This window comes from Lagenorhynchus albirostris, chromosome 3 (assembly GCF_949774975.1).
Source record: "Lagenorhynchus albirostris chromosome 3, mLagAlb1.1, whole genome shotgun sequence".
Classification (NCBI taxonomy): domain Eukaryota; kingdom Metazoa; phylum Chordata; class Mammalia; order Artiodactyla; family Delphinidae; genus Lagenorhynchus; species Lagenorhynchus albirostris.
The window spans coordinates 93599436-93627329 of NC_083097.1; the positions used below are offsets into that span (position 1 = coordinate 93599436).

The window sequence follows — 27894 nt, forward strand, 5'->3', positions numbered from 1 at the left end:
CTATACTGCTTTCTTTCTGTTTTCATTTGGGTTTCTGTCTGCTGTCCTGATTGGGTGATTTCCATTATTCTATCTTCTAGATCACTAATTTGTTCTTCTGCATTATGCATTCTGCTATTCATAGCCTTTAGTTCAGCTTTTGTTTCTTCAAATGAATTCTCTAATTTTTCTTGGCTCCTCCTTATAGTTTCTAGTTCCTTTTTACAGTAATCTGCATTTCTGTCAATAGCCTTTCTTAATTCCTTCAGATTTTTCATTATCTCCTTTTTGAACTCGATGACTATTAGACTGAAGAGAGCTGTTTCATTGTTTGTTCTTTCAGGGGAATTATCTCGACCTTTTAATTGGGAGTGGTTTCTCTGCTTTCATTTTACTTATATTTCTGTTGCTCTATGAGTTTAGGAAGAACAATTATCTACTGTGGTCTTGGAGGACTATTTTTATATGGGAACGTCCCTGTGTAGCCTGCATGTCAACTCATTAATATTTTTCGGTGTGAAGGCTGTTTTTAGTATGGATGACTGCCACCTCTTTCCTGAGTGTACTCTGGCCATTATCCCCTTGATAGGAGGTGTGACTGACGTTGTGGTGACCAGAGCCTGCACTGGATATTGAGCAGGGCCTCCTCTTTGCTCTGTGGCTGTCACTGACCTGTCCAGGGCAGAGTCTGCTCCCTAGTTGTTGGAGTAGAAGCCCCCAGCTCCATTTCTGAGCTGCATTTCTGATATGCAGGGTGAGGTGGACGGGATTGGAGTGCTCCCATGGGGAGAGAAGCCACTGAGTATTCCTCCACTGGGCCTGTTCACCTGTGAGCGTACTCTGCTATGTCACTTTCATCCATTAAGCAGGCTCACAAAGCACACTGTTGTTAGCACTGCCCTTGGCCCCTATGTAACCATGGGTATGCTGACTATCAGCCCTGGTGCTTCTCAGTCTTTGTTTTTCACAAAGCCACCAGCACAGGGCCGCTGAAGTCAGGTCCCAGGACTGCAGTCATCACACACCTGGACCCACTGTGGGAGCTATGGAGGCATCTCAGACCCTGGCCCAGCCCAGCCCCCATGTGTACGTGCCCACAAAGCCCACAGCTGCTAAGGCCAGACCCGTCCCAGCCATGGGAGCACCAGTTGTCCGTTCAGATGTTCCACAGGCACTGCATTTACAAAGCCAGCTGCGGAGGTGTGAATCTGCAGTTTGCATAGCCGTGGGCAAAGATTTCAGCTGTGCTTCCTAAATTGCACAGCCCCTTTCGTCCTACCCCATTACTTGGAGATCTTTCTTGTCCTTTCAGATGTTTGAGGTGTTCTGCTAGTGTTCAGTAGGTGTTCTGTGAGAAATGTTCCATTTGTACATGTATTCTTGATGTATTTGTGGGAAGAGATGAGTTCCATGTCCTACTACTCCACCATCTTGATTCCGATCCCCTATCCTTCCACTTTTTGAGGAGGTGCTGAGGATTTATTGTTTTGGATGTCATGATAAACTCTGGGATGAAGTTTAAATGGCTTTATCCTTTTGGTTGAAGGCAGGCAAATAACAGTGTTACATCATGGTGTCTTAGCTTTTTGTCAGTACCAGCTAGTTTCTCAGTATCTCCAACTTTATAATAAAGTAATTGATTTGCTTAGCATTTAAAAAGTTACCCTATCTACCATTTTATATCTGTACATAAAGATACAACACAAGGGCTTCCCTGGTGGCGCAGTGGTTGAGAGCCCGCCTGCTGATGCAGGGGACACGGGTTCGTGCCCCGGTCCGGGAAGATCCCACATGCCACGGAGCGGCTGGGCCCGTGAGCCATGGCCGCTGAGCCTGCGCGGCCGGAGCCAGTGCTCCATAACGGGAGAGGCCACAACAGTGAGAGGCCCGCGTACCGCAAAAAAAAAAAAAGATACAACACAAGCTGAATGCTATCATTTTTCCTTACCTATGGGTATATATGTTTGTTTCAAGAGTAGAATACAGCCTCATTAGTAAGAGTATCTCTAGTCTTATATTAAAATGAAAATCATTCATTTTTAATTTTTGCTTCTCTACTTTTGTAAAATTATGACATCTCCTGTTGGCCCTTTAACTATTTAGAGTATGGATGACTGCATTTTTTGGCATAAATTATTTTTAAATATGGAGTAATATCTGCACAGTCCTAGGGATACTGGTTATTATCTGATAAGTGGTCCTCTACTGATAGTGACCTGTAAACCCTAGATTTCAACAAGTCCACTATGTATTCCTCAACAAAAGTGAGGTGACTTCAGATATGACCAATTTAAGCTTCTTCCATCCCATCAGTAATTCTGTATAAACAAAAGCAATGCATAAAGGTTTTCCACTTTGTAATAATTTAAAAATCACACCAGTTAATTTTTTTAAATTTTATTCAGGGAGCAAAAATAAAACAGTAATCACTTTTTTACACCACATTAGGATAAGAACACTTCATAATTGTCATCATCAAATTTACCAGGTATCAAAGAGTCTTGATTTAAGGTCACATGGCATCTCAGTCAATTGTCAGAGTTCAGTAGTTTTCACCCTCACCCTGAAGGGTAGTAACACTACCGTGTTAATTCAATCCGAAGATATTCCAAAAGAGAGCCATAAATTAGCCAGAGCTTATAGTAAGAGAATGACTGGTATTAAAGAAGGCTAAACCTAAAGTATGATTATATTCCTGCTACTTCCTGTCTTTGCATTTAAGGATTACTTTTACCCTGCCAGTAGAAGTAGGAGCCCTGAAAAACTAGACTAGAGCCATTCCTTGGTGTTGCATGTGTGAATAAGGAAAAAAGAAAAATCTCAGGATCTTTTATATGTCTTGTACAATTTGATATGAGGTGTTTAATATCAAATAATAACCTTGAAGAGGTTTTTACCTTACTTTTTGTTTTTTGGTACTTTGTGGCATGTTCATTGAATCTCATCAAATAAAGCCTCACTGAAGAGAGCGTATCTTTAAATTCTTAGCATAATTTCTGTTTTGTGCAGAGCAGCTGGAGGGGATGATGGGCCTTTTCAGTCCTAAAGCTAAATTCCCCACCATTGCCCTAAGCAGACCTTCACTTCTCCCCAAGAAAATTTCTGAAGAAATAAGACAGCTGCTTTTTCCCAGGTACAGGCAAATATAGCTGAAAGTTGTTGTGACCTTCTAGTATTCGACTCATATTGTCTCTACAATTCCACCTACATTTTCTAAACTATCAGCACTTTGAATTGGCAGAGCTGCCCTTCCTGTCTCTGAAACGCGTGCGCTCACATTGGCACCATTGCTAATAAGGAGATTTAAACCTGAGGATGACTCATTGTTAATGACCCGTCTTATGTACCACTTCCTCTTTCCAGCCACCAGAGCACACAAGGAGCTAAACAAGCAAATGACTCTAAAGGAGAGTTGGGGTTCCTAAACCCAGGTTTTATCACTGAACTCAAAAACCCACACACACCTTCTCCCCTCTTCCTTAGGATGAGAACGTTTTAACTGACCTCTGCCCTCCTATCAACAATACAGTTGACCCTTGATCAACACCAGTTTGAACTGCCTGGATCCACTTATTGCAGATATTTTTCAGTAGTAAATTCTGTAGTACTACACAATCCATGGTTGATTGAATTCACAGCTATGGAGGGCCCACTGTAAGTTATACTCGGCTTTTCAACAACAAGGAGGGTGGGCATCCCTAACCCCCTTCTTGTTCAAGGGCCAACTGTATTTGAAGATACTCAGAGGGAATTTATCTTCAAAGTTATCTTGAATGTTGTTTATTTTCATAACCTAAAGAGATCTTGTAAAACTCCAATGGGATATTATAGTGAAGCTGAATGTTTTCTAGAATCCTTCTTACTTGCCAGAAATGCTTGTTTTATGTATCTTTATGAAAGAATAATTGTCAGGCAAGTGCACTAAAAAAGGTATTTATTTTTCTAGGATATTGAATCAGTCAACCCCAGGGACAAAAACATGGGTAATGTTTTCAAGTACTCATTTTACCTTCCCTTTGAAGAACAAGTTAATATTTTAAAATGCAAGTTAATCTTTAACTTAGGTGCATTTTCAGTAGAAAGCATGATTTTTTCAAAATATGTTAAGAAATTGTCATTAGTGATAGGCAATCAATCAGCTATCAAACTAAAGTTTGGCCTTTTAGGAGCTATTGTAAGACCCAGGATGATAATTAATTTAACACTGGAATAATTGGAACTTTAGCAGTTTTTGGCAGAGTGCTTCTCTGTGATGGTGAGTATTCTGGAATTTCCCCCCAAATTATAAATTTTATTATTATTATGTTGAATCTTTGGCAGATGCTTTTTTAAATAAGAAAAGAATCAAAACCTTTCCCCAGTGTGCTATTAAAGGAATTTCCCTCTCCATAGCCTTGTGTATTAAGTTATTAAAGCTTGATCCCAAAGTGGTATTTCAAAATCATTCTTAAAAGTGTTAGTAGGATCAGCATCACCAGTGATCTAAAGTAAAAATATGTCACTTCTCTGAATTTTTCAAACACTGTGTGATGAATGATCTTGGGGAAAACGAGCTGCTTGAACTTCTTTTAAATTCTAGGGACCGACATGGCTTTCATTGTATGTGCTATATTAGAGAAGAATACAACAGAGAAGGGCACTACATCTTAATTTATTTTTTTTATTGAAGTAGAGTTGATTTACAACGTTGTGCTAATTTCTGCTGTACAAAAGTCACTCAGTTATACACGTATATACATTCTTTTTCATATTCTTTTTCATTATGGTTTAACACAGGTTATTGAATATAGTTCCCTGTACTATACAGTAGGGACCTGGTTGTTTATCCATTCTAAATGTAACAGTTTATATCTACTAAACTCAAACTCCCAGTCCATCCCTCTCCCTCCCCACCTCCCCGTTGGCAACCACAAGTCCGATGTCTATGTCTGTGAGTCTGTTTCTGTTTTGTAGATAGGTTCATTTGTCCCATATTTTAGATTCCACATATAAGTGATATCATATAGTATTTCTCTTTCTCTGTCAGACTTCACTCAGTATGATGATCTCTAGTTGCATCCATGTTGCTGCAAATGGCATTATTTCATTCTTTTTTATGGCTGAGTAATATTCCATTGTGTATGTGTATATATATATATATATATATATATATATATATATATACCACATCTTCTTTATCCATTCCTCTGTCGATGGACATTTAGGCTGTTCCCATGTCTTGGCTGTTGCAAATAGTGCTGCTGTGAACATATGGGTGCATGTATCTTTTTGAATGTAGTTCTGTGTGGATATATGCCCAGGAATGGGATTGCTGGATCATATGGCAACTCTAGTTTTTTTAAGAACCTGCATACTCTTGTCTGTAGTGGTTGTACCAATTTACATTCCCACCAACAGTGTAGGAGGGTTCCTTTTTCTTCACACCCTCTCCAGCATTTGTCATTTGTAGACTTTTTGGCCATTCTGACTGGTGTGAGGTGATACCTCATTGTAGTTTTAATTTGCATTTCTCTAATAATTAGTGATGTTGAGCATCTTTTCATGTGACTCTTGGTCATCTGTATGTTTTCTTTGGAGAAATGTCTATTTAGGTGTTCTGCCCACTTTTTCAATTGAGTCGTTTTTTTTTTTTTCTTTTGGCTGCATTGGGTCTTTGTTGCTGTGCATGGGCTTTCTCTAGTTGCAGCAAGTGGGGGCTACTATTCATTGCAGTGCGCGGGCTTCTCATTGTGGTGACTTCTCTTGTTGCGGAGCATGGGCTCTAGGCACGTGGGCTCAGTAGTTGTGGCTCGTGGGCTCTAGAGCACAGGCTCAGTAGCTGTGGTACATGGGCTTATTTGCTCATGGCCAGTGGGATCTTCCCGGACCAGGGCTTGAACCTGTGTCCCCTGCATTGACAGGTGAATTCTTAACCACTGTGCCACCAGGGAAGTCCCTGGTTTTTTGATATTGAGTTGTATGAGCTGTTCGTATATTTTGGAGATTAAGCCCTTGTCGGTCGCATTGTTTACAAATATTTTCTCCCATTCTGTAGATTGTCTCTTTTTTTACAGTTTCGTTTGCTATGCAGGCACTGCATTTTAATTTGGCAGCATCTAAGACTCTCCAGGTGTTGGGATTCAACTATAGCTTATGCGTTCTGATTGTCATTTGTCTGTTCACTTTGATCTGGCACAACGAGCATTAATACTTACTTATCTTTTCTAAGGACAAGGCCTCTCTCCCCCCCTCCTCCTCTCTCTCTTGCAACATCTAATTTGTTAGAAGGAAAGATGATAAACTAGCCAAGGAAAACCTAAACCTTTGACTTTAATGTATTGGCGTCATAAACACCATGTTTTGTTTTGTTTTTTATTTAGTTTTTCGTCGTCTGAGCATCTTGAAGTGGCAAGTTAGTGATTTGCTTAGCTTTTTCTTAATAACATAAATGAAATGAGAGAAAAGTAACCAGGATACATTTTCTGACTTTGGTAAAAGGACTATGACTCATCTTGTTAAAGGCATGCAGGGATCTTAATTTCAGAGAATAACATATGTTAGTCCCAACTGTTTCTATATCCATTGTGATCATGACAAGATTTGGAGAAAATGTTGTAAAAGCATATTTACTTTCATTCTATTCATTTTATGGAACAGAATAGTCCAGGAAATAGACACTGAGTGGACAATAACATCATGCCATTACTTAAATTACTATAACAATTAATGTGTTGGCAGGAACTTACCTTGCACCTTTCAGGGGTAAGCCAGCTTCATTTTGCATAACTCTAAAAGTTTTTTTTTTTTAAGTTACTTTTTTGAAACCTGATTCTATACATATCAAGTCTTCTTATGATTTATTAAGGACCTGGGGAGGTGTAAGACTTACATATAAGGAGTAATGGACTTTGAAGAAAAAGAGGTTTCTAAGTGGCTCTTGGGGTACAATTTAAAGGGTACAGTTAAGATAATGGAGTGAGGGATATAGGCAATGGTTTCACTAATTACTTAACTGTCAGATTCACTTGCTTCTCTAGTTTACAACAGAGGTAATCATTTAATACACAAGACTTTGGTGAGCTAGAGAACACTCAGCAAGAAATGGGCTGGCAGTGGGAAAAAATATCACTCAAGAATAAGCACAAATAAAAAATCAACTTCCAAAGGCTCTTGATACCAGTGATTTTCCACTCCTGTTGGGATTTTGATTTCTTTCCAGAAGAATTGCAGCAGTGGCATCCTGCCAAAGGAGAACAATATTCAGCTTATAGTGCCAACTGCCACTTATAGCTATCTCTCCAGTGGTAGAAGCCCCTCAGATTTTTATATCTGCTGCTTATTAAAAAGCTCTTGACTTTCCCTTGGCTCACTGATCGAGGAATGCCTGGGAGCCTACATACAACAGGTGATCCCGTTTCTGTCAAACAAATGCCATCACACTGTGGGTAGGTACAGAAGGCTAGCCTGGGTGGCCACTGATTCCTTCCACCAATTCAGGCTAGCCTCTCATCAGTATACTGTAACTTATTTAGATTTTGTGGCACGTGTCTGAAAGTCAACATAATAGGTGTAGATGCTTCCAAAGGCCATTCTTTTCTTTCATTGGTATCCAGCCATAAAAATCACTTGCTTTCATTGTCTGTACACAGCCCAAAATATCAAGATAGCTATCACACAGCCCATACATTTCTGACCTTGTCCTCTCTGTCCTCTTCCTTTATGCTCCTTGTTTATCAGAATGTCTTCATAAGTGAAATGACTCTGGTAAGAACCTTTACCTCGTGTTTAAATGAGAAAGTAAGTAATGGAGTTTGCCATTTCCTTTCCATATCATCCTTCACTTAAAGCAGTGACTTTGTGTTGGAATCACATGGAGAGCTTTAAAAGATTCTAGTCACATTTAAGTTTAAAAAACACTGATTTAAAAGTTGCACCAGTTATAAAATAAGAATAATGTTTTGCCTTATTTTGGTAACCATATTCCTCAATTTTTAAACATTCATACTCTAAGAGTATTTGTTTTGCTTTGAAATACAGTGCTTCATATTGTGTCATGAATATGGAAGTGACCACAAGTAAGAATATATGTGATCTTACATATACAGAAAAGTATTATGAGATGAGGTAAAGGGTGGGAAATATACCAATGCTACTCTGAGTTCATAATTGAATAATCACTTACTCTGCCTTAATTGCCTCACCTCCAAAATCTGAAGGTTAAACCAGGTAGGTCTAATACCTTCTGGCTTCTTTCTCTGATCCTATCATCAGTACCACTTCATTTCTGAGGATACTGATTTCTCCATAGAGCTAGGTGGAAGGGGATATTTAAACCCTCTGGAAATATTATAGTTAAACAGTATCAACTTACTAATAAGGCCATGTTTCTATGATTGTAATTATCCGGTTGTAGCAAGACAGGGCAAGTGTATTTATTTTCTCCCTTTCTCCTCAGTCTTGTCCCTCCTGCCAGATTTGTTGCAACAACTCATTCAGTGAGACCAAAAATTCCTTCTTTGGTTAGTAACTGAATGGCTGAATTACATTTATCAATTCAAATGGAGATGATTATAATTAATTATTTAATAAAACAAAAGTAAGTACGAAGAAAGATCATTTTCCTAGATTGAGTTTTTTTAAGGTTAATAAAGATATGTAAAGGTTAGGTTAGACGTTTTCTTAAACTACAAACTGTTGTCATTTTTGAAATGTGTAAGCATTTGTTTGTATAAGTAATATGTATTCATTGTAGAAAATGTGGACTCTTCGGGAAAGCACAAAGAACTAAATAACTTACTGGTATTCCAACCACTGAGAGAGATGCTCTTTTCACAGCTGGGCTTATTTCTTTGCTTCACAAATATGAATTCCTTTTAAAAAATAAAATTAGGAGCAAATTATGTATACAAGTTTCTGACTTGCTTGTTTAAATATCATATTGTCTTTAAATATTATAGATATAAAAATATATTCATAATATATTAGGGAAATGCTATAAGTAATAACCATTCCCTCAAACTTAGATATAACTCATGATTTTGAGACCTATTGGGAATGAGGAAAACCAGGTTACCTTGTGCGAATTTGAGACTCTTGGATGGCTATACAGTGAGCATCCTAATCATCTTAGCTAACATAAAAGGGATGCTATTTAAAAGTAGTTTAAAAGGATTCCAGTCTGTTGAAAGATCCCCATATATTGTAAAGTCTCATTGTTTGCGGCCCTATTCTGTGGGTCCTGCCTGTGCCCTGTGGCTCGTTGTCTGCCTACTGAGATGGCTAGGCAATCTTGATTCTCTGTGGTCCTCCCAAGGTTGAGATTCTGTCTGGAGATCTGGACTTCCTCGCCTGGACCCTCCTGTAGGTGCCCCAGCCTTGCCTCCTGACCCTGCATGTAGTCACTGGTCTTTCAACCAAGAAGACCCCATACCTCACAACTTGGAATGCATGCACCTTGATCATGGAGCAGGAAGGCTTTAATCTCTGGGGCACCATGCAGTGTCACACGACTCTTCCTAAGAGATCAGCACAATAGCCTATAATTCATAAAAGGACCACTGTTGAGTTTTTCAAAATAAAGGTAGCCCATTCCTTTCTTCATGCTGGTAAACCTCTGGAACAGTAAGGCTGTTATCCCTGACCTTCAGCACTTCACGTATGTCTGTTGTCCAGGTTCAGATCACTGTGATCCTTTCTGTTCTGCATGTGAACACGTTTGAAGTTGTACACATAATGCATCAATTTCCATCCCTGGCTTTTCACAGTTGATTGCCCTGAAGACCTGCTGGTCTTATCTTCACAGAAGATTATAGAATATTATTTTTAGAGAATAATTATTTCCTCTCTGTGCATTTATGCTAATCACTAGTTTGTATATCCATGTATAACTGATTTGCTCTGTTTTTAAGTCCCTGAAAATTCAGCAAGTTGCTGTTTTACCATTTATTTCTTTTGATTAAAATGTGTTTGATACAAACACATTTGTTCTTAGTTCACCTATTTTAAGTTTTTTACCATCAAGTTAAAGGCATGTTACTTGTTCGTATTGGCCATGCAGTTTCTGTCATATTGATGGAAGACACTGATAACTATCTGAAGATTAAAAACTGTAGTAATGTACTTAGTACAAAACATTGTTTAATGTGCTTGAGACCAAAAATAATAACTCTTCAGGGTTCTTTTCTCTCCTGGTTTTCAGGGTGCTGGTTGCACAGCCCTGGTGGTAGCTGTGGTCGCAAGGAAGCTGGAACTTACCAAAGCAGAAAAGCATGTGCACAACTTCATGATGGACACTCAACTGACAAAAAGAGTAAGTTACCACCCTTGTATCTCCAAGGGGAATATTAGTGTTTTTTCTTTCTTTGGTTTAAATTTTCATTTTATTTTATGTTGGAGTACATAGTTGATTTACAATGTTGTGTTAGTTTCAGGTGTTCAGCATAGTGATTTAGTTATACATACACATATACCTATTCTTTTTCAGATTCTTTTCCCACATAGGTTATTACAGAATAATGAGTAGAGTTCCCTGTGCTATACAGTAGGTCCTTGTTTATCTGTTTTATACATAGTAGTATGTATATGTTAATCCCAAACCCTTAATTTATCCCCTCCCACCCCTTTCCCCTTTGGTAACCATAAGTTTGTTTTCGAAGTCTGTGAGTCTGTTTCTGTTTTGTACATAAATTCATTTGTATGGGGGCTTCCCTGGTGGCGCAGTGGTTGAGAGTCCACCTGCCGATGCAGGGGACGCGTAACGCAAAAAAAAAAAAAAAAAATTCATTTGTATCATTTTTTTATATTCCACGTATGGGACATCTATGGTATTTGTCTTTGACTTACTTCACTTAGTATGAGAATCTCTAGGTCCATCCATGTTGCTGCAAATGGCATTATTTCATTCTTTCTTATGGCTGAATAATATTTCATTGTATATATGTACCACATCATTTTTTTTTTTTTTTTTTTTGCGGTACGCGGGCCTCTCACTGTTGTGGCCTCTCCCGTTGCGGAGCACAGGCTCCGGACGCGCAGGCTCAGTGGCCATGGCTCATGGGCCCAGCCGCTCCACGGCATGTGGGACCTTCCCGGACCGGAGCACAAACCCGAGTCCCCTGCATCGGCAGGTGGACTCTCAACCACTGCGCCACCAGGGAAGCCCCCACATCATCTTTATCCATTCGTCTGTAGATGGACATTTAGGTTGCTTCCATGTCTTGGCTATCGTAAACAGGGCTGAAATGAACATTGGGGTGCATGTATCCTTTCGAACCATGGTTTTCTCCAGATATATGCCTAGGAGTGGGATTGCTGGATCTTATGATAGCTCTATTTTTAGCTTTTTAAGGAACTTCCATACTGTTCTCCAAAGTAGCTGCACCAATTCACATTCTCACCAACAGTGTAGGAGGGTTCCCTTTCCTCCACACTGTCTCCAGCATTTGTTGTTTGTAGATTTTCTGATGATGCCCATTCTGACTGGTGTAATAACTCATTGTAGTTTTGATTTGCATTTCTCTAATACTTAGTGATGTTGAGCATCTTTGCATGTGCCTCCTGGCCATCTGTATGTCTTCTTTGGAGGAATGTCTACTTAGGTCTTCTGCCCATTTTTGGATTGGCTTTTTGTTGAGTTGTATGAGCTGTTTGTATATGTTGGAGATTAAGACCTTTGTCAGTCGCATCATTTGCAAATATTTTCTCCCATTCTGTGTGTTGTCTTTTCGTTTTGTTTATGGTTTCCTTTGCTGTGAAAAAGCTTTTAAGTGTAATTTGGTCCATTTGTTTATCTTGTTTTCATTTTCAGTACTCTAGGAGGTGGATCCTAAGAGATATTGCTGCAATTTTTGTCAAGGAGTGTTCTACACTTTCCTGGAAGAGTTTTATGGTATTTGGTCTTACATTTAGGTCTCTAATCCATTTTGAGCTTATTTTTGTGTACAGTGTTACAGAAAGTTCTAATTTCAGTCTTTTACATGCAGCTGTCCAGTTTTCCCAGCATCACTTATTGAAGAGACTGTCTTTTCTCTATTGTATATTCTTGTCTCCTTATTGTAGATTAATTGAACATAGGTGTGTGGGTTTATTTCTGGGCTTTCTATCCTGTTCTGTTGATCTATATTTCTGTTTTTGTGCCAGTACCATACTGTCTTGATTACTGTAGCTTTGTAGTATAGTCTGAAGTCAGGAAGCCTGATTCCACTGGCTCCATTTTTCTTTCTCAAGATTGCTGTGGCTATTCAGGTTCTTTTGTGTTTCCAAACAAATTTTAAGACTTTTTGTTCTAGAACTGCAGAAAATTGGGAATTTAAAAGGGATTGCATTGAGTCTGTAGATTACCTTGGGTAGTATAGTCATTTTGACAGTAATTGATTCTTCCAATCCAGGTACATGGTATATTTTTGCAGCTGTTTGTGTCCTCTTCAATTTCTTTCATCAGTGTCTTATAGTTTTCTGAGTACAGGCTTTTTACCTCCTTAGGTAGGTTTCTCCTAGGTATTTTATTCTTTTTGATGCAATGGTTAATGGGATTGTTTCCTTAATTTCTCTTTCTGACCTTCAGTTGTTTGTTAGTGTATAGGAATGCAAGAGATTTCTGTGTATTAATTTTGTAACCTGAAACTTTACCAAATTCATTGATGGTCTTCTGGGATCATCCTTAGGATTTTCTGTGTATAGTGTCATGTCATATCATGTTTACTTCTTTTCCAGTTTGGATTCCTTTAATTTCTTTTTATTCTCTAATTGCTATGGCTAGGACTTCCAAAACTATGTTGAATTAAAGTGGTGAGAGTGGACACGCTTGTCTTATTCCTGATCTTAGAGGAAATGCTTTCAGCTTTTCACCATTGGGTATGATATTAACTGTAGGTTTGTCATATATGGCCCCTATGTTGAGGTAGATTCCCTCTCTACACACTTTCTGGTGACTTTGGTGAGTTTTTATCATAAATGGGTGTTGAATTTTGTCAAAAGCTTTTTCTGCATTTACTGAGATGATCATTTGGTTTTTATTCTTCTGTTTGTTAATGTGGTGTATCACACTGATTGATTTGCAAATATTGAAAAATCCTTGCATCCCTGGGATAAATCCCTCTTGATCATGGGTGTATGATCCTTTTAATGTACTGTTGGATTCAGTTTGCTAGTATTTTGTTGAGGATTTTTGCATGTATGTTCATCAGTGATACTGGCCTGTAAGTTTCTTATTTTGTGGCATCTTTGTCTGGTATCAGGGTGATTATGGCCTCATAGAATGAGTTTGGAAGTGTTCCTTCTGCAATTTTTCAAAATAGGTTCAAAAGGATAGGTGTTAACTCATCTCTAGATGTTTGATAGAATTCGCCTGTGAATCCATCTGGTCCTGGACTTTCATTTGTTGGGCAAATGAAAGTCTTTAATCACACTTTCAATTTCAGTGCTTGTGACTGGTCTGTTCATATTTTCTATTGCTTCCTGGTTCAGTCTTGGAAGATTGTACCTTTCCAAGAATTTTTCCATTTCTTTCAGGTTGTCCACTTTATTGGCATATAGTTGCTTGTAGTAGTCTTATGATCCTTTGTATTTCTTTGGTGTCCATTATAATGTCTCCTTTTTCACTTCAATCATTTCATTTATTGATGTGAGCCCTCTCTCTCTTTTTCTTGATGAGTCTGAATAAAGCTTTATCAACTTTGTTTATCTTTTCCAAGAACCAGCTTTGAGTTTTATTAATCTGTGCTATTGTTTTCTTTGTTTCTATTTCACTTATTTCTGCTCTGATCTTTATGATTTCTTTCTTTCTACTAACTTGGGGTTTTGTTTGTTCTTTCTCTAGTTGCTTTAGGTGTAAGGTTAGGTTGTTAGTTTGGGATTTTTCTTGCTTCCTGAGGTAAGATTGTATTGCTATAAACTTCTCTGTTAAAGGTGTCCCATAGCTTTTGGATCATCATGTTTTAATTTGTCTCTAGGTTTTTTTTCATTTCCTCTTTGATTTCTAAAGTGATCCACTGGTTGTTTAGTAACACTTGTTTAGCTTCCATGTGTTTGTGTTTTTTATAGTTTTTTTTCCCCCCTCCTTGTAGTTGATTTCTAATCTCATAGCATTGTGGTTGGAAAAGATGCTTGGTATGATTTCAGCTTTCTTGAATTTATCAATGCTGGGCTTATGGCCCAGTATGTGATCTATCCTGGAGAGTGTTCCATGAGCACTTGAGAAGAAAGTGTATTCTGCTCTTTTTGGATGGAATGCTCTATAAATATCAATTAAGTTTATCTGATATAATGTGTCATTTAAGACCTGTGCTTCCTTAATGATTTTCTGTCTGGATGATCTGTCCATTGCTGAAAGTGGGGTGTTAAAGTCCCCCACTATTATTGTGTTACTGTCGATTTCTCCTTTTATGGCTGTTAGCATTTTCCTTGTGTACTGAGATGCTCCTACATCGGGTGCATATATATTTATAATTGTTATATCTTCTTCTTGGATTGATCTCTTGATCATTATGTAGTGTCCTTCCTTGTCTCTTGTGAGTCTTTTAGTTTAAAGTCTATTTTGTCTGATACGAGAATTGCTACTCCAGCTTTCTTTTGATTTCCATTTACATGGAATACCTTTTTCCATCCCCTCACTTTCAGTCTGTATGTGTCCCTAGATCTGAAGTGAGTCTCTTGTAGACAGCATATAGATGGGTCTTGTTTTTGTATCCATTCAGCCAGTCTGTGTCTTTTGCTTGGAGCATCTAATCCATTTATATTTAAGGTAATTACCAATATGTATGTTCCTGTTGCCATTTTCTTAATTGTTTTGGGATTATTTTCATGGGTCTTTTTTCTTCCTTTCCCCCTTTGTTCTCTTCTCTTCTGATTTGATGACTATCTTTAGTGTTGTGTTTGGATTCCTTTTTCTCTTTTGTGTGTATATCTGTTGTAGGTTTTTGGTTTGTGGGTACCATGAAGTCTTGATATAGCAGTCTATAAGATTGTTTTAAGTTGCTGGTCTCTTAGTTTCAAATGCATTTCCGGTATCCTGCATTTGAACTCTCCTCTTCTCACACTTGCTGGTTTTGATATCATATTTGTGTGTGGATTATTTCCTACCTTTACTGTACGTTTGCCTTTACTGATGAGCTTTCCCATTTGTAATTTTCTTGTTTCTAGTTATGTCCTTTTCTTTCCCACCTAGAGTTCTTTTAGCATTTGTTGTAAAGCTGGTCTGGTGGTGCTGAATTCTCTTAGCTTTTGCTTGTTTGCAAAGCTTTTCATGTCTCCATTGAATCTGAACGAGAGCCTTGCTGGATAGAATATTCTTGATTGTAGCTTTTTCCCTTTCATCACTTTGAATATATCATGACACTCCCTGCAGAGTTTCTGTGGAGAAATCAGCTGATAACCTTATGGGGATTCCCTTCTTGCTTTTAATAGTTTCTCTTTGTCTTTAATTTTTGTCAATTCAATTACTATGTGTCTTGGTGTGTTTCTCCTTGGGTTTATCCTGTATGGGACCCTCTGCACTTCCTGGACTTCAGTGAGTGTTTCCTTTCCTATGTTAAGGAGGTTTTCAGCTATTATCTCTTCAAATATTTTCTCAGGGTCTTTCTCTCTCTCTTCTCCTCCTAGGACCCCTGTAAGGTGAATGTTGGTGCATTTACTGCTGTCCTGAGGTCTCTGAGACTGTCCTCATTTCTTTTCATTACTTTTTCTTTATTCTGCTTTGATGCAGTGATTTCCACCATCTGTCTTCCAGCTCACTTATCTGTTCTTCTGCCTGATGTATTCAGCTACTGATTCCTTCTAATGTATTTTTTCATTTTAGTAATTGTATTATTCATCTCTGGTTATTTGTTCTTTGTTTATCTAGATCTTTGTTAAACATTTCCTGTTATGTATCTTTTAGGTTTGTGCCTCCACTCTTTTTCCATGATCTTGGATCATCTTTACTATCATTATTCTGAATTCTTTTTCAAGTAGCTTGCCTATCTCCACTTAACCTAGTTGTCTTTGGGGGTTTTATCTTGTTCCTTTGTCTGACATCTCATTTTGTCTATCTGTCTGTGTTTGCAGTCCCACAGGCTGCAGGATTATGGTTCCTGTTGCTTCCGGTGTCTTCCCACTGGTGTGTGGTGCTGGGTCTTGTCCCTCTGGTGGGCAGGGCCATATCAAGGGGTGTATTTTTAGGCAGCTGTGCACTCAGGAAGCTTTTAAGCAGCCTGTCTGCTGTTGGGTGGTGCTGTGTTCTTGCTCTAAGGTGTCCCAGCACTGGAGCCTTCAGGCTTTTGGGTGGGGCAAGGTCTTGGCATCAAAAGTGGCAGCCTCCAAGACAGCTCTCACCTATGTGTGCTCCCCAGTACCTCTGCCACCAGTGTCCTTTTCCCTGCAGTGAGCCACAGCTGCCCCTCCACCTCCCCAGGAGACCCTCCAAGAGCAGCAGGTAGGTCTGCTCTAGGCTCAAACGAAGTCACTGCTTTTTCCCCTGGGTTTTGGTGTGCACAAGACCTTGTGTGCATCCCCCAAGAGTGGCAGTTCTGCTTCCCCCAGTCCTGTGGAGTTCCTGCGATCAAGTCCCACTGACCTTCAAAGCCAAATGCTCTGGGGGGCTCCTCCTCCTGATGCCAGTCCTGCAGACTGGGGAGCCTGATGTGGGGCTCAGAACCTCTGTGATATGATTATGTGGGAGAACCTCTGCAGTATAATTATTTTCCACTTTGTGGGTCACCCACCCAGTGGGATTGTATGGCAGATGCACCCCTCTTACCATCTTGTTGTGGCTTCCTCTTTGTCTTTGGAAGTAGAATATCTTTTTTGGTAGGTTCCAGTCCTTTTTTATTGATGGTCGTTCAGCAGTTAGTTGTGGTTTTGGTGTTTTCGTGAGAGGAGGTGAGCTCAGGTCCTTCTACTCTGCCATCTTGTCCGGGGCGCCTGTTTTCTTTCAGTGTTGGACAATAATAGTTTTTACTTTGATCTCTGAAGCTGAAATGATATGGTTTAAAGTGAAGGCATTCTTGGAGTCAGTTCCATTTCTTCACATTGAGAATAAACTCTTCCTAACTTTAGGTCAGTCAGGAAGTAATTGGAAAACCTTGGTATTTACTCAAGTATAAAAATAAACCACATAAAGCTAAAAGAGGCATACTTAACATTTAAGTTTGCAGCATGCAGGAGGAGACCAATATTGGATTGAGTAGGAAAGAATATACCATCCGTGTATTATAAAAAATTGTATGGGAAGGTGATTCAACTGATATTTTACTGAGCTTCTGTGAGACAGTCACTGTTGTAAAGACTGGGGTTGCAAAGACAAAAAAAAAAACCCCACTACCTTTAGGACCCCAAGGTAGGGGTAGAGAGATGTTGAAAAATGGTATGGCATCCAGACAGGAGAAAACAGTCATCACAGGTTTCACAGAGCCCTCACTCTGTGCCAGCCACTGCTTCAAGCATGTCACCTTAGAGCGCTGGCTGACACACTTGTTTCATCCTTACAACTTTCTGAGTGAAGTGCTAGGATCATAGCCATTATACAAACGTGGAAGCCAAGACCCAGAGGCTAGGTAGCCCATGTACAAAGAAAAAGATTTGTATCACGCTAAATTTTTAGCCTCTCTTCATAGTCACTTGAGACACCAAAATAACAAAATTATTTTACAGCAGTCATCTTACTATATAACCACTCCTCAACATGGAATCTGATCGGTCTGCCATTGAAATAACAAAACACGTTGTCATACTTTACCCATAAAAGAATCAAGAGAGGTCTCAAGCAGCATTCTAATTGTAGTGTTTTTACTCACTCTACATCTTATCTATCAGACACTATTTTGAGACTTCATTGCAGTTAGTAGGTCCACACAATTCTAGATGATCAAAGACACTTAGTTGCCACCATGCTTTCAACCTGGATTTACCACTTTGGAATGTCTTCTACACAGGTTTCTCTCATTTTCTTCAGTTCCTGAATTCATTCTCTAAATTCGTGAACATTTCTAAATGTTACAGGGAAGCACACAGAGGGTGGAAGGAGAGAGGTAAAAGAGCTGAGTTGAAGGTTGGGGTTCTTGTAACCCTCAAAGATATCCTAGGAAACGAAAATACGTGCACATTACATTATTAGTCCACATCTAATCCAAAATTGTAGCACATGTTTCGTGTATCTTAAGGATCAGAAGTTGTGCAATATCAAAAAAAAAAATCTCTTCCATAAAGTCCCTTGTATAATCCAGATAATTTTATCATGAAGATTATGTTTTCACAGGAATTAAGTTAATGCCACACTTAAGATACTATGTAGAAAAATACCTTACAACAGCATATAATCCATATATATCCATGTATTGATAAATCTTTTCAATAGAAAAAAAAAACTGGTGACAAAATCCACATAATGAAACCTTTTTAAAAAACAACTTAGCACATTTAGACAGATTTCCCCATGTTTTATTTTGAGAAGGAAAAAAGTAATTTCTTTACATTTACCTTGGGATATTGATATTCCATATCTATCTTTATTATTGAAACATTTTAGCAGTTAGTTGGAAAAGACAAGGGCTTTGATTTAAAAAATCTACCATTTAACATTGTTGTATACTGCTTTTGATGAGGATGTATGTGAGAATCACAGAAGTCTCCCAGTTTCTTTCAGGAGACACTCCAGGTTGATTTTACAGTTTAGCTACTTTAGCTGAGGGTCCCTCAACCTCAGCACTATTGGCCTTTTGGGCTGGGCATTTGTTGTATGGGACTTCCTTGTGCATTGCAGCATGTATAGCAGCACCCTTGGCCTCCACTCACTAGAAGCTAGATGCCAGCAGCACTTCCCCTAACTAACTTGTGACAACAAAATTGCCTCTAGACTTTGCCACGTGTCTCCTAAAGGGACAAAACGTCTACAGTGAGAACCACTGGTTTTGCTTGTTATTCCCCAAAGATTTGGAGACGGGGACAAGTCCCCTTAACAGATACTCTTTGACCATCCTGAATTTATTGTCATCTTCTTCCTGGGAATAATGTATTCATTTCACAAAAATATACTTGGACCTAATGTAGTCAGGGTTCTGAGTTAACTGCTGTATTCCAGGGATCAGATAATTTTAAGCTTTTATAATGCTGTTCCTTCAGTAAATCAGATGAAAGTTCTGTTTCTACCTGCTTGGCGGGAAAGATCTATGGATCTAGACCTTTAGTTCTTGGGACTAGAACTCACTTCCCCAATCATCAGGTTTTCTGATGTTACTGCTTTTCTGTCGTAAGTAAGTTCTTGTATACATTTGATAAACTCCCTGTAGATGATGTTGAATTAGGAGTCATATTGTTGGTAGAAAGCTTTTTCAGTAAAAAGTACTGTTCTAGTTTCAAAACTCACATTCTTCATCGTGCTTATGATGCTTTATTAATTCTATTATCTCACTACTATTGCTTAAAAGCGCAGCTACTTTGAAGTATTTCTTGCGAACAGGGTCTCTAATAGGTCTGAGAAAGACACTCGAGCAGGCTTGATGACAGGTCTATTTTTATAGGCAAAATGTCACTAAGTACCAAAGCAAATGTTAAAATGGCATTAAAATCAAACATAAATTTAAATCAAACATAAATTTCTGGTTTATGATTCCCATTCTGTTATTATACTCAATATAACATATGAAAATAATAGCCCTTTTATGGTTCTCTCTCTATTATTTTATACATTGATTCCATTTGGTTATTTATGGAATTTTTGAAGAAAAAAATCTAAAATAATTCCTGGATAATAACCAAGAATAAACAAGGACCTAAAAGCCATACATAGTTACTAAGATGACAGATTAAAAATGAAAATATCCCCTGAAACACTACATCGAAGTTTTTTGATGGTCAACAGGAATAGTGGTCACAGACATTCTGAAATCTTAATATGACTTTTTTAACATTCATATTGCTTTTCTTTAAATGATAGATTATTCTTCCAGGAAGAAATGGAACCTTCCAAGCCTTCCAGTGTGTGTTTTAACTAAACTGAACAATGTCCATGAAAAATTATCCACCATGTACAAAGTTTGAGGAACAATTTTATACAGAAATCATTTCTCTGTGGGACTACATTAACCACATAAAATACTATGTTTGAAAGTAGAACACAGAATTCACTGGGCACTAGCATTAATGGAGGATTGTCCTATATAATTTCAAAAGTTTACATGGCACTCTGCAATTCAAAAATGGCCAATAGGTCCATGTAACCTAAATAATCTAAGGATTCCAAAATCAAAGCATAATAGCAATAACTTATCAGTAGGCTTAGTAAGACAGAACCAGCTATTTAATCGATTCGTAGCATATGACCTTACAGACGCAATGTGTTTACCATGCTTAAAGCTTTAGGAAATATATTATTATTACTATTCATTCAGGTTTGAACCAAAAAGAAATCTTGGAGTTTGGCTCTCTGGCTACTTTCATTTTGGAAAGAAACTTTGAGAACCCAGGCATAATATTTAAAGTCGCTAGATGTACCATGAAGGATAATTATACATATTAATGTCCACTGTGGGTGTTTCCAATCCTGTTAAGAATTCTCAATAAGATCCATAATAAGAACACTATTATGTAATTATATGTAATTATGTAATTTTGTTTCTTGCCTATCTCTTAACAAGTGAACAGAAATTCTAGAGGATTTACTGTGTAACTTTTATATCCTGCTTGGCTACATATCCCAGTGGGTTAAAATATAAATGCATGGAACCCTTGACCTTGCCTTGTTCCATTCACCCCGCCACAGGTACCTGGTCTCAAGGAGAACTGGGCTGGCAAGAAAGGTTGGTGCCCTGAGCACATCCAGCCCCGCTGCTGCAGGGGCAGTGAGAGCACATGATGTCCTACTAAGCTGCACAGGCTTAGTGGCCTTGACTTTGTCCCCCAGGCATCCTGGAGGCATCACCCACAGCATATAGAGCAACATTTTACTGTAATTATCAGAATGAGAGGCGAGAAACTCTCCTGCCTCAGAAAAGCCTCTGAAGGGAGAGGCAAGAGGAAGAAAAAGAAAGTAGTAAAAAGCAAAGGAAATCTATAAACAAAGTAGCCTGCTAAATAACTCTAATTGTATGTATCATAATCAGCTTTAAGAGCTTTTGTGGTTTAGAAAGTATTGTTTCACATAAAAAATATATTTTACCTTACTACCTATAGCTTTCATATTTACCTAGGAGCCAGCAATATAACATGTCATGTCCTTTATACCTATGAAAGAGGGTTGAAGGCATCTAGTGACTGTTACTACTTTTAATAGTATAAATGGCTTATAGAGCCTTTGTTTTCTCAAATATTTGATTACTTTATGCCTTTCAAAATTTTTCTGATAAAAGACTTGCATTTGAGTTGACCACTAATTTTTTTTTTGCGGTACACGGGCCTCTCTCTCCCCTTGTGGAGCACAGGCTCCGAAACGCACAGGCTCAGCGGTCATGGCTCACGGGCCCAGCCGCTCCGCGACATGTGGGATCTTCCCGGACCGGGGCACAAACCCGTGTCCCTTGCATTGGCAAGCAGACTCTCAACCACTGTGCCACCAGGGAAGCCCCTAAATTTTTTTAATTTTTTATTTTATATTGGAGTATAGTTGATTGCAATGTTGTGTTCGTTTCAGATGTACAGCAAAGTGATTCAGTTATACATATACATGTAGCTATTCTTTTTCAAATTCTTTTCCCATTTAGGTCATGACAGACTATTGAGCAGAGTTCCCTGTGCTATAGTAGGTCCTTGTTGGTTATCTATCAATCAATATTTTAAATATAGTAGTGTGTACATGTCAATTAGTGAGGTAGAACAAATGTTCTTATTTTCCTTTTTCCCTGTTTGTGTCTTTGGGGGTACAGGAAATGGAGAGAGGAAGAGAAGGTTCCTGTTAAGAAAGGGCCCACTTTTCACTTTCCTTGTTCTGTGAAGTAGAAGAAATAAGTTATATTTCAGAGTAGCACTGGGCCATTAATTGGCAACATATAACACAGCTACTAATTATTGAGAGATATCTGTGAATCCCTCGTACCAACTCTCATGTTATCTAGCAAGTGATAGAGACTCAATAAATTTGTTGAATTAATAAATGGAAATGCTCTGTCCCCTTTAGATCCTAGGTCTCTTCTTTAAACCTGTACACCCTTCGTATCAGGAGGGTCCTTTGGTTGATAAATATGCATCTATGGTTATGATTAGAAGTTTTTATGATACAAATTACTATGGTGCCAAATTTAACACCATAGACACTTTTCAAATTTAACACCATAGACACGTTTTAGTACCAGCTATGCCAAAAGCACTGAGCTAGGGAGAAACAATGACGTGACCTCTAAAACTTTGTAAATGCCCTGGAAAGTGGAGCAGGGGCTCCAGAGTTACATTGTTACATGACCATAGAGCAGAGTTCTTAACTGCAAATAAACTTTCATCTCAAGGATCACAAATGCGCAGACCTACTTCTCCTCTCCCGTTTTTCCTGTAAGTTTGGATTAGCATTTTCATGTAACAATTCCCGTCCTTCAAACCTGTAAAACACTGAGGTGTTTCCACCCTGTCTTCTGTTCCCTTTCAACCCTGGGAGGAACCAAGGGAAAAAATCTACTATTATCAGTAGAGGATAAGTTTTTCTATGTTTGGATATATTGTTTTGTTTCTGCTGTATTGAAAAGTAGCAGTTAAATAAGATGCTTTGAGAGATTTATTCCTGTATTTGAAAGGGAGTTAGTTAGTTAGTTAGAAAGGGGATGTTTCGCCATAAAGGGATATATTTCACAGTTCTTAAAAGCAGCTGTAGGGATTTCATTTTCAGATGAGGAGTCAATTATTTTTCAGCCTGTCATCTACATTGCATGTTTAGTGAATACGAATCCTACAATATAAGGTCCAGGGGTCATCGCCCACTGCAGTACACTCTGAAACTGAGGTTCCCTACTCCCTTCCAGTCATTCCCCCACCATCCCAAAGAAAAAGAATCATTTAAAATACATTAAGGACAAGCATTGGATCACCTCTGAAAATTTTATAGACTTTAGATGAGAATCCAAACCAAAATTAATTGCTGTGTTGAACTGCTGTGTTCTTGTCTCATCACTTCTTACCCAGTTTTCTCGGGGCCTCGCTGGTCTGTGTTCTAGGTTCTTACTCTGTGTCTTGAGCAGATAAAACCAGGGAGGGAGGATATACCAGGGCCATTACCAGTCCTCCAGGCAGTATATCTGCTCAGAGAGCTGAGACCTCCAGTAGCCAGCCCTTCTCCTTGCTGGCAGGGAAGGGCCTGTCCCAACCCCAGGCAGTGCTGGCTAGTCACTTCCCACTCCTCTCTCTTTAAAAGCAAGGTCCTCCTACAAAGCTACAGTCATCAAGACAGTATGGTACCGGCCCCAAAACAGAGATATACATCAATGGAACAGGATAGAAAACCCAGAAATAAACGCACACACCTATGGTCAATTAAGCTATGACAGAGGAGACAAGAATATACAATGGAGAAAAGACAGTCTCTTCAATAAATGGTGCTGGGGTAACTAGACAGCTACATGTAAAAGAATGAAATTAGAACACTCACTAACACCAAAAGTAAGCTCAAAATGGATTAAAGACCTAAATGTAAGCGCAGACACTGTAAAACTCTTAGAGGAAAACATAGGAAGAACATTCTTTGATATAAATTGCAGCAAAATCTTTTTTGATCTGCCTCCTGGAGTTATGGAAATAAATAAATAAACAAATGGGACCTAATTAAACTCAAAGTCTTTTTCACAGCAAAGGAAACCATAAACAAAACGAAAAGACAACCCATAAAATAGGAGAAAATACTTGCAGACGATGCAACTGACAAGGGATTAATCTCCAAAATTTACAAACAGCTCATGTGCCTCAATATCAAAAATAAACCAATCCAAAAGTGGACAGAAGACCTAGATAGAAATTTCTCCAAAGAAGATATACAGATGGCCAGGAGGCACATGAAAAGATGCTCAACATCACTAATTATTTACAGAAATGCAAATCAAAAGTACAGTGAGGTAGCACCTCACACGGGTCAGAACGGCCGTCATCAAAAAGGTCTACAAACAACAAATGCTGGAGAGGGTGTGGAGAAACGGGAACCCTCCTACACTGTTGGCGGGAATATAAATTGGTAAAACAGTGGAGAGTAGTATGGCGTTTCCTTAAAAAAAACTAAGAATAGAGCTACCATATGACCCAGCAATCCCACTACTGGGCATATACCCTGAGAAAACCATAATTCAAAATGATACATGCACCCCAATGTTCATTGCAGCACTGTTTACAGTAGCCAAGACAAGGAAGCAACCTAAATGTCCATCAACAGAGGAACAGGTAAAGAAGATGTGGTACAGATAAACAATGGAATATTACTCAGCCATAAATTAAAAAATGAAATAATGCCATTTGCAGCAACATGGGTGGACCTGCAGATTATCATACTAAGTGAAGTAGTCAGAGAGAGAAAAACAAATATCATATGATGTCGCTTATATGCAGAATCTAAAAGACAAATGATACAAATGAACTTGTTTACAAAACAGAAACACAACTTAGAGAACGAATTTATGGTTACCAGGGGGAAAGGGTGGGGGTGAGGGATAGATTGGGAGTTTGGGACTGACATGTACACACTACTGCCTATAAAATAGATAACCGCCAAGCACCTACTGCATAGCACAGGGAAGTCGGCTCAATATTCTGTAATAATGTAAAAGGGAAAAAAATTTGAAAAAGAATGGATACTTGAATGGTTATAACTGAATCACTTTGCTGTACACCCATAACTAACACATCATTGTTAATCAACTAACTATACCCTGATATAAAATAAAAATGTTTTAATTAAAAACAAAAGCAAGGTCCTCCAACCTCAGCAAATTACACTACATCCAGTTCCTTACCTTTGCAAAGGAGACCAGTGTCAGATGGAAGAGCCTTCTGAATGGTGACTCTTACCTTGTGAGGAAGAGAAATGATTCCATAAGAACGAAGAGCAAGAGCTCACTGGAACACCTTTTAACTTCACTGCGGACAAGTCATGTACACGCACCGCTGGTGCTCAACACCCCGTGTTTCGTCTTTCTGTTGGCTGGAGAATGTTCTCCATGCAGAGTCTAATGAATATCCAGAGGAAGTCACAACTAAAAGCAGTCTTCAGAAACCAGCCATGTTCTTAAAGTGGGTTCTAGCCATACAATTTCACTCAAAAAGAAAACTCAGCGCCATGAAAAAGGGTTCACCCTCAGCCACCCAACCTGATGTTTTCTCTGCTAAAGTGAAAAAATACACATACATACTTGGGCCATAGTTTTGGTAAATTATAATACTCTTCCTTATTGTAAATCTAAGTGCTGAAAAGGAGTTTAACAATAATTCTCTCTAACCTTCTTATGTTAGAGCAAACTAAAATCCTGCCAGGTTAGCTTGTCTCCTTGACCTGACTTGGTTGGTCCACAGTCAAGAACTTAGAACCCATTTCTGCAGCCCAGTTCACTGTTCTGTCTTACCCCACCACACTGCCTGTCTTTAAAAAGTTGTCTTCCTCCACCCAGCCCCCCTCTAGCCTGCAGCTCTCCTTGCGAGACACCCTTTATCGATCACTCAAAAGAATTAAATGACTCAACTTCCCAGAATAAGTAGCTAACAACAAGCACAAGTGAAAGCTCTGGGTCATCAGTTCTTGTCTTGTGAGCAAGGAAGAGGACTTACCAACTTGCAGGAATCTTTGAAGACTTGAAAGTGTCAAGAAAGCAAGTGATTGAAGTCTCACTAGGAAGTATTCACACCTTCCATCAGCTGCAGTAAGTCTTGGCAGTGTTACTTTCATGCCTTTATCCTTTAGGTTTGTCCTGTCCATGTGAAACGCAGTGTACTTAAATTACCAACAAAATCATGACAACACAGACTCTCTGTCAGTTGATTAAAGTGCGCTAACAAGCAATTTGCTAAGTCACCCTGGGAGGCTGGATGACTGGGTCTTCTTGTACATTCAGCAGGGGAAACATGCCCTTCCTGTAGTGCACAGCCAGAAATGCCGAGCAAGCTTGCAAAGGACAGGGTTAACCTTGGCCTTCTGGCATTTTGCCTTTCTCCAGGGAAACGAAGAACATGGAGAGAGCAACTGCGATACAAGGTGAAGAAAGCAGCACCTCTTGATTTAAAAAAAAAAGAAAAGGTAGTTGAAAGTTTCCTCATGGGGTAGAGTTAGAGTAGAAGTTAGCCGCGAAAGAGATCATTAGCCCCTCATACTTCAAGGTAAGCATTCCCAGACAGATACAGGTACTTTTAGACAGGCACAGAGTCAAGAAAAAAATTTTTGAGATACAGTTACTAAACAGAGCTAGAGCTTACCATGATCATTGGGATGAAGAGCATGACAGCCAGCCAAGTTGCAAAGGATTCTGCTCTGGAATTTATCAACTGCTGTGTTTGTTTCTTTTCCTAACAGGTGAAAAACGCAGCTGCCAATGTACTCAGGGAAACATGGCTAATTTACAAAAATACAAAGCTAGTAAAAAAGATAGATCATGCAAAAGTCAGAAAACATCAACGGAAATTCTTGCAAGCTATTCATCAGTAAGTACCATTCTCCTCTTTCATTCTGCATTTGTATCTCTGGGTTTTAATTCTTGCACCTGCTTATTCTTCTTTCACGCAGGAGGGAAAAAGAGAACATTATCATGTTTGTTCCCAGAACACATTATTTGGCATTTTAATAATTCCATAACTTTTCTCAGGATTTCATTTGTCAGTTCATTTGATGGTTAAAAATCATTTATTATTGGGAGAATAGCCACATAATATATTAATTAAAGGGTCTATTCAGTTTCTTTTTTTAGATAGAAGCAATAATTTTAGTTAAAATTGTATTTCTTGATTTACTTATTCATATAGTTTGCTCTAAGATGTTTAGTTTGTATCTACTACAGACTCTTTAAAGAAATTAACATACTGCCAAGCATCTTTATATGAAGGTAGTACGTACAATTGACTTAATACTCGAATTTTTAAATTAGTTTTTACTCAGAACTTGAGGGATTTTCTAGATGCTATGTGTTCATTATAGAGTTTAGAGTTCCTATAGGCCTTGCAGTCATTATTCTGACTTTATCGAGGCCACTGTTATTCAATTTGTTTAAGTCCTTCGTGCCATTTTATTGTTACTGTTATACCTACCATCATAGACTTATAAAATACAAATCTCTATCTAGCAAGTTTCAATGATAATTTGAAAGCACCAGGTCTTTCTCCCCCAGGCTGGCAGCATCCTTACCGTAAGTACATTATGCGGGTGTCAGTTATGATGCCATGCAGCCTTGCTCTTAATGCCATTTCTGTATGGGGCAGGGCAGACGCATCACATTTTGTGGGTCAGAAAAGTGGCTTTTCTCATGCAACCTACCAGGGTAATCGTGGAAAGGTAGGTAAATACTAGGTATCCTGATTATAAAGGGAGATGTGTTTTCTTAGAGCTAATTAGTACAGCAGACAGGAAGTTCTGAGGCTGAAGTGTTAATTTTACATATTTAGGGAATTCATATGTATATTACACTCACATTCCGTTGAAAATCACCAAGCATTCATCTTTCACCTCTTCATCTGCCATCCACTCTCCTTCTTAAATAGGTATCACTGAAAATGTGGAATATGTCTATAATTATAGACATACATGTACTTGTATAGAAGTTTGCTACCTTTCTTAATGAAAATAAAATCCAAGCACCCTGAGCTCTAAAATAGGAGACTCTGCATATATGGTAGAGTAAGCTGGTCCTCATTGCTACTCTTAGCAATTCACACATGTTCTTTCCCTTGCTGCCACCAACACCAAAGTGACATTATTTCTCCTTTAGCTCTGTGACTTGACTGGACACACAACTATGCATTTTCCCCATATAAGGAAAAGAATTTTAAGCGAGTACTCTTTCAAAGTCTGGGAGAGAGTAAAAGTGA

At 38.6% G+C, this 27894-nt stretch overlaps 1 protein-coding gene across 1 annotated transcript in view; it reads left to right on the forward strand.

Annotated features, from left to right (window-relative positions):
• The window catches only part of KCNN2 (potassium calcium-activated channel subfamily N member 2), a 327085-nt gene that overhangs the window by 290757 nt on the left and 8434 nt on the right, over positions 1–27894 (forward strand). Inside the window, exons 7-8 of the mRNA XM_060143406.1 lie at positions 10157–10267; positions 26390–26517. Coding sequence (XP_059999389.1) covers positions 10157–10267; positions 26390–26517 — 239 coding nt within the window. The remainder of the gene's footprint in view (positions 1–10156; positions 10268–26389; positions 26518–27894) is intronic.